The sequence below is a fragment of the Myotis davidii genome, unplaced genomic scaffold (genome assembly GCF_000327345.1).
Source record: "Myotis davidii unplaced genomic scaffold, ASM32734v1 scaffold11, whole genome shotgun sequence".
Lineage (NCBI taxonomy): Eukaryota > Metazoa > Chordata > Mammalia > Chiroptera > Vespertilionidae > Myotis > Myotis davidii.
Genome location: NW_006285791.1, coordinates 1873673 through 1880724, shown reverse-complemented (window position 1 = coordinate 1880724; position 7052 = coordinate 1873673). Strand labels below are relative to the sequence as shown.

Genomic DNA, 7052 nt, shown 5'->3' with positions numbered 1-7052 from the left:
AAATCAATTTGAATCATGCTTTGATCATGAAACGACCAGACTATGCCAGAAGACACGGCAAAGTAATTTTGCTTCATGATGACGCACCATCACACACTTCAAAACCAGTTAAAGACACGTTTAAAAGATCTTGTCTGGGAAGTATTACCCCCCCTGCCATATTCACCAGACCTGGCTGCTTAGGCTACCACTTGTTCCAATAGATGGCACTTGCACTTCCTAAGCAGCACTTCAAAACGTACGAAGAAGTGGAAAACTGGGTCTCTGAATGGTTTGCCTCAAAACAAGAAAAGTTCTATTGGGACAGTATCTACTAATTACCTAAAGGGGAAATGTGTAGCTAGCGGGACATTACTTTGAATAAAGCACTTTTGATGTTTCTCTTGAAGTTATGTTTTCTTTGATTATAAAATCCGCATTATTAAGTGGTACACCTAGTAAGTGGTAATGGAAAGAGACATGACTTGGAGTGGTGTACACACAATATTATAGAATTGTACCCCTGAAACCTATATACTTTTATTAACTAATGTAACCCCAATAAATTCAATTAAAAATATAGTATATGATGAATGGGGTAAATGATTACTCTGTGCTGCTAAAAATGATTTTAACAAGTAAAAAAAGTAAATTTCTAACTTATGCAGGTTAAAAAAGCTTCGGCATGATGGGACTAGGATAGACTGCAGATTGAATTTGCCTACCTTGCTCATTAGATTTCCTGTCATTTTGGAAACTACTGAAATTAGGGCATAGCAATTGAATTAAATTGTGTATATTGAAAGAGAACCTATTTCATGCAGTTGAAAACCCCATCGTTTTGTTTTTTTTTGGAATGAGAAAGTCATCCCAAAGACAAAGGGTCTTCAGTGGAGACAGAGCAACAATATTTCCTATTATTTTCTTGCTCTTGACTTTCGGTCAAATTACAGCGAACAGTTTAAGAAACACCATTTCCTGGTAATGGCGATTCAGGAAATTGGAGAGAAGGGAAAAATGATTAAAGCGATAAGCCAGTTTGCAAGGGAGACGTCTGGAGTCCTGTAATAGCCAGTGAACTAGAAACGCTGGATATTTTTATAGATACAGACACCAACTAGGGAGCCAGGAGCCAGTGCAAGTTCAGCCAAGGGATGAAGGCAGGCGGAGGGAGAAGTCACCGCAAAAGACCTCAACCCCTTGCAACTGTCTAAAATGTGCATAATATTCAGTATCCGCCCAGAAACACCCTCCCCCACAGCCCTAACAACCCTGCGGGCGAGACAGGCTGCTTTCACTTACTGAGCTGTCCCCCGCCCGACGTCATGCTTGGCTCCCGACCTCCGGCGCCTCCAATGCCGACGGCTCCAGGGATCCCTGGCGCCCCCATCCCCGGCGGGGTCCCACTCTGTCTCTCGAAGTTGCCCGGATTGGAGAAGTAGTCGCGCAGCCTAGGCAGCTCGCGGCCGCTCTCTAACAGCTCGGTGTGCAGCTCCAGGGCGGTCAGCAAGTATTGATCGCGCAACAGCTGAGCTGCGATCGCATCAATTGACAATCGGGCCGGGTGCTCCCCACTGCCCCCCAGTGCCACCGCAGCCGCCGCCTCCCCAGGGAGCACTGGCCGTGCACTGCTCCCTAAGGCCACGGGATCCTGGGGCGATAGCGAGTCCGCAGAGCCAGGATCTAGGTCGCCCCCGGAACCCAGCCGAAGTCCTGCCCGCCGCTCCTCGGTCGTCGCTACCTCGTCGTCATCCTCGTCTGAATCACTGAGAAATGGATTCACGCCGCCGCTACCACTGCCACCACCTCCAGGCACCATCGCCGCCATCTTATCCTGTCAGGCGTGTGGGCACCTCCCTGACTGGCCCTGACAGGCCGCAGCCTGAATTTCCCCTCCGCCTCAGCGGGCACTGCGCACCGCCACAGCCCGGGCCTGGCCACGTCCCGCCTCTCCACCTGGAGACCAGGCGTACGCTCAGAGGCAGAAGGTCCAGAGGCAGCAACACCCACTACCTCTGCCGCGGCTGCACCAGCAGCCCGGCTTTGCAGGCGTCTTCCTGGTCTCCAGTCTCGCGAGAAATAGAGCGCGTTCCACCCTCCCCTTCTCCCCGCCCCGTCCTGCGCCCGCCCCACCCCAGCCCCGGAGGTTCACAGAACCCACCAGCAAAGCCGCTCTTGACTCAAATGAAAACCCCGCCCCCACTCCTGTTTGATTGGCTAGAGGAATAGGGAGGAGGCGGGGTTACGGAGGACTGGTCTTAGAATTATCGCGAGAACTGTTGCTGGCCAGGTAGGTGTCAGGGGGCGTTCCGTGGTGGAGATGCGTTATGACGGCGACTGAGCAACGTTCTTTTGGCGATCCTTTCAGTGGGCAGAGAACTCTGCCAAGAGTGGAGTCCTGCCTTCGCGCTGAGGTGGCCTCACTCCCGGATCAGGCTTGACCGGGATAAGCCCCAGGTAAAATCCGGGGACCAGTGCACAGAGGTGCGGTGGCACCGAAACTGGTCCCATGCCCGCAGGTCGCTGCCTCTTTAGCTCGCTTCACTTTTTCTTTCTGGTTGCCACTAATTGGTGGCATTTTCCCTGCATGTGTAGCGAGTCCCCAGGGCAGTAGTTAGAATTTGGCTTCTTTTCTCATCCTTCCCTTCCCAGCCATGTGCCTGCTTACCCTGGAGGCCTGGCAACAGCCCCGGCTTCGTGCACTTCTAGGGAGCGCCTTCTCGCCCTCAAGTTAGGCTATAAAACGACAGCGAAGGAGGAGGGGGGCGCGGGGGCGTGGGAAGTGCGGAGAGTAAATAGAAAAAGGATTTGCTAGGATCTGTGAATATCCTGATAGCCTCGACTTGTATAACAAGCGGTTAGGGGCTCAATAAACACTTAGAACGTAATACATAGTTTATTCAACAGGGGACCCTTTAGAATATCACATTCAGCCCCATCAAGTAGAAAAATAAGTAAATTTAAGCCTAGAAACGTTCATTGACCTGGTCTAGTCAGCTCCACTCATAAATATTCAAAGGAACTAAAATCAGTTACCTTCACGTCCGAAGCCATTCTTCTTTCACTATGCCTTGCACCTTGTCCATTTAGGCTTGAATTCAGGTATTGACAGTGAAACTTAATTATTTTAAAATGTAGAGGCTTTAGACAGCTTTGATTTTATCAAAGGTTAGCACATAAAGGAAGCATACTAAATTTGGAAGTCCAACGTTTGTCTTTTATATCAGTCCTTGATTACAGTTCGAGGTGGTAAAGGGGATATTAGTTTCTAGTCAACAGTATTAGAGTGCTATTCCTAAGAGCTACTTTCTTCACACATAAATTGCTCTTTTTGAAGGTTTAAGATTTCCTTTCTTTCTGTATAGCTTCCTTTAAGGACCAAAGTAAATAGGTAGCAGTAATTATGTTATCAGATAAGTTACATATTATATCCAAGCAGTAAAGTATCTCCTCAAGTTCTGTGGAAAAATTAAAATAGAGCGTTCTTATGTAACCTTAGGCCAGGTTATTGGCTTACATGTAAAGGGATGCCAACAGTTAAATGTAGGCTTTAATTTCAGTTTACCCAGGCTCAGTAAACTAAAATTTTAATTTGAATGAAGCATGTTTTGTTTTGTTTGCCAGAAGTTTTTTGGAATTTAAAAAAAATAGAACATTAGGTCCTAATGTTCAAATCCAAAATATTTTTCTGAGACATATATTGAAGAAAAACTCAGAAAAAAAATCTCATTTTAGGAAAATAGTATTAAAAATAACTAATGCTGTATCCTGTTACAAATATATTTTTTTGTAAGGATATTTTTCCATTGATTTTTAGAGAGAAGGGAAGGAAGGGAGAGAGACAGAGAGAGAGAAACATTGATGTGAGAGAGATACATCGTTTGGTTGCTTCCCACAGGCGCCCCAACCATGTCCGGGACATGATCGAGCCTGCAACCAAGGTATGTGCCTCGGAATCCAACGGCAACCCTTCTGTCAGCAGGCTGATGCTCTATCCACTGAGAAAAACCAGCTAGGGCTTGTTACATATTTCTTGACAAAAAGGATTACTGATCCTTATTGTAACTGAGTTTGCCAGAAAGATTGAAAATGGAACCAATTTTTGGAATGGAGTCATGGGGGGATTAGGAATGGCATGGGAAGGGCATGATTAGAAATGAATAGTTTCCATCTCTCTAATGGGGAATTTTAGAAATTTCCTGCACTTAAGGTCCTTGAAGAGGATTGTTCTTATCAGATGAAGAGCCCAAAGTTCATATCCCAGTTGTACCAATAATTTGCTGTGAGACCTTAAAAAAGTTACTTTACTTCTCTCATCTCACACTCATCTATTTGTCAAGGGGATAATGAAAGTACACAGGATTAGGAATGTGCTGTCACAGTGCCTGGTACTTGGTATATCATAGATGTTGTTGTTATAGTCGGTTATCAATTAATGTAATATTAGTATATGTTGAAAATATTTGACAGGCTTTTAAAAATAAAACAAATATTAACTGGAAAAAACAGTAGGGCCCAAAGGACATAGCTTTACTTTAGGGTCTGACTTCTAAAATATAGGTTGAACAAAGATTTTGTTTCCTCAGAGAGTTGTAAGAAGTTGGATGTAGAATTTCTTCATGGTTGGCTTCCTGTAAAAATGTAGTTTCCTGATTCTACTTTATAACATATAATCATGGACTTGTTTATGTGATCTTCCACACTCATAACAAATCAACTGGCCAGTCTTCGATGTAAGTACCTTGCTCTTCTACGATATAGAAGTTTATTTATCAATTTAAAATATTAATAATTGCTGGTCTCTACTTAACAATAGTTTATTAGTAATATATCGGGAATTTTTTTTATTTAGCAAGATTTACATTAATGTAGGTCTTTATAGCTACATTGAGTAATCAGAATAATCATCGAAATTTGTATTTTAGTGATAAAAATGTGACAGATTGCTTTTTTTCCAAGCACTTCAATCTTTTTTGTGTGTAAAAAAATTATTTTGGCTTTAATAGTCTTAAGATAACCATAAGTAAAATTGTAAATGCAAGTTGCGGTTGACAAAGTTTTAGAGATATCTAACTTTTTATTGTTTTTTTAGTGTGTAGTAAGTATTCCACCAACAAATTTTTATTGGTACATGGATATGTGTCCTTTAAAATTTAATAGTTATTCACTTATTTTGAGAGGTGTCTAAATGATTGAGCCTTTTAAAGTAAAACTGAATAAAATATGATTCTGTTTGAAGATAATATTAATAATATTGCTTAATATTGCTTAATATACATGTGTTGGGCCATAATAACATAAGTAGTATGTGAAAGATGGTATTTTGGAATCACTGCAATTTTATGTGTAGTAAATGACTTAAGCATAAAATTTGTGTGTTTTTTCTTTTTTATGTATCCTGAATCTTTACAGTTTTTGTGTTATGTTCTGGAGGCATAAAAAGAGACGCAAGGTACCTCTAGTGGCAATAGTGCATATTACATGTACCTTTGAAGTGATAATTCTAAATAATTTATTTGGTAAACATTTGCGTCCTTGCTAAGTGCCTAGGACTGTGATGAGTGCTGGAGCAGCCCTGTCTTGCTATGACAAAATTATGGATAAGTGATAGACAGTAATCCAAATAGTCAAAGACTTAGCTATATAATTATAAACTAAAGTAAAGGTTTTAGTTTCTGATTTGGACTGCATAGTCCTGGAAGAAGTGATGCTTGAAAATATAAGCAGATGTTATGAAACAATAGGGTGAGAGGATGGAGGGTAGGGTGGAAGTGCATTCTGTGGGGAGAAATTGTACCCATGAAGATCTTACAGCAGTAGAAACATGGGGGTATGTAAGGAAATTAAAAAAGGCCAGTGTGGTGAGGTTCCATAAAGCAAGGGAAGGTGCTATGGGACAAGGCTAGAAAGAGAGGCAGAGGCCAGTCTAGGTAAGGCCTTGTTAGTCATATTAAGGATTTCAGTCTTGATCTGGATAGGAGAGAAGGCACTGAAGGTTTTTATATAAGGGGTGAGATGTTCAGGTTTGCATTTTGAAAAAAGCAAAACAAAAAAATGATATATGGCTACACAGCAGAAGAATAGTGAATAAAGAATAACTCTTAGTTCTCTGATTTACATATCTGGGTGAATAGTGGTGCCATCCCCTGAGACTAACACTAGGGAGTTTGGAGGCTTCCTACCTAAACAAGGCTCATGGCCTGGTGGGGAGTGGGGTGGGCAGTGGAGTGGGGTGGTTGGGGAGGGTGGTAGTTATATCATGGGTGTGGTTTTAAACATACTCAGTTTGCATTTCTTTGAAATATCCAAGTGGATGTGTCAAGGTTGGAGTTATATATATGGATTTGGAGTATACTTTGTTGAGACTTTTGTATATAGGTGATAACTGAAGCCAAGGTATGATGAAAAATGCCTAAACAGAAAGTATAGAGTGAGGAGGGAAAAGGGCCTACAACCAAGTTTTGAGTAACTCCAAAATTCGCTGACCAGATAGAGCCCATTCTACACTGGTCAAAGATATAGCAGGAAAACCAAAGAAGTAATGTTCAAAGAAGCCGAGAAATGAGAGCTATTTATAAACGAAGGCATAGCTAATAAAGACAAATGGAATGGATAGGCCATGGAAGACAACTGAAAAAAATAGCCATTGGATTTTGCAGTATTCACTACCTTAGTGAAATCTTTCTCTCTGATGTAATGGAAACAAAGACTCAATTTTAGTTGTTTGAGAGTTAGATGATCAGGTAAAAAGAGATTGTATTCAGTATCTTTAAGAAGTTTGGTGGTATTAGGGAGAAAGGAACAGTCAGTACCTTTAAAAAATTTTTTTTTATTAAGCCTATATTTGTGAGATGTACCCTTATCATAAACTAGGGGCCCGATGCACGAAATTCGTGCACTGGGTGGGGCGGGGGGGGAGTGTCCCTCAGCCCAGCCTGGCCCCTCTCACATACTGGGAGCCCTCAGGCATTGACCCCCATCACCCTCCAATCACAGGATCGGCCCCTTGCCCAGGCCTGACGCCTCTGACAGGGGTGTCAGGCCTGGGCAGGGGGCCCTCATTTCCCCCCACC

General features: G+C 42.6%; 2 protein-coding genes across 6 annotated transcripts in view; one reads left to right on the top strand and one right to left on the bottom strand.

Moving 5' to 3' along the window:
* The window catches only part of KIAA1468 (KIAA1468 ortholog), a 102776-nt gene extending 100717 nt beyond the window's left edge, over positions 1-2059 (bottom strand). For all 4 annotated transcript variants that reach the window (XM_006756797.1, XM_006756798.1, XM_015559465.1 and 1 more), the window contains exon 1: positions 1282-2059. In XM_006756797.1, coding sequence (XP_006756860.1) covers positions 1282-1807 — 526 coding nt within the window. In that variant the 5' untranslated portion in view covers positions 1808-2059. The remainder of the gene's footprint in view (positions 1-1281) is intronic.
* Positions 2060-2276: 217 nt separating this feature from the next.
* The window catches only part of PIGN (phosphatidylinositol glycan anchor biosynthesis class N), a 75466-nt gene continuing 70690 nt past the window's right edge, over positions 2277-7052 (top strand). For both annotated transcript variants that reach the window (XM_006756796.2, XM_006756794.2), the window contains exons 1-2: positions 2277-2436; positions 4566-4712. The gene's annotated coding sequence lies outside the window, so the exon portion shown is untranslated. The remainder of the gene's footprint in view (positions 2437-4565; positions 4713-7052) is intronic.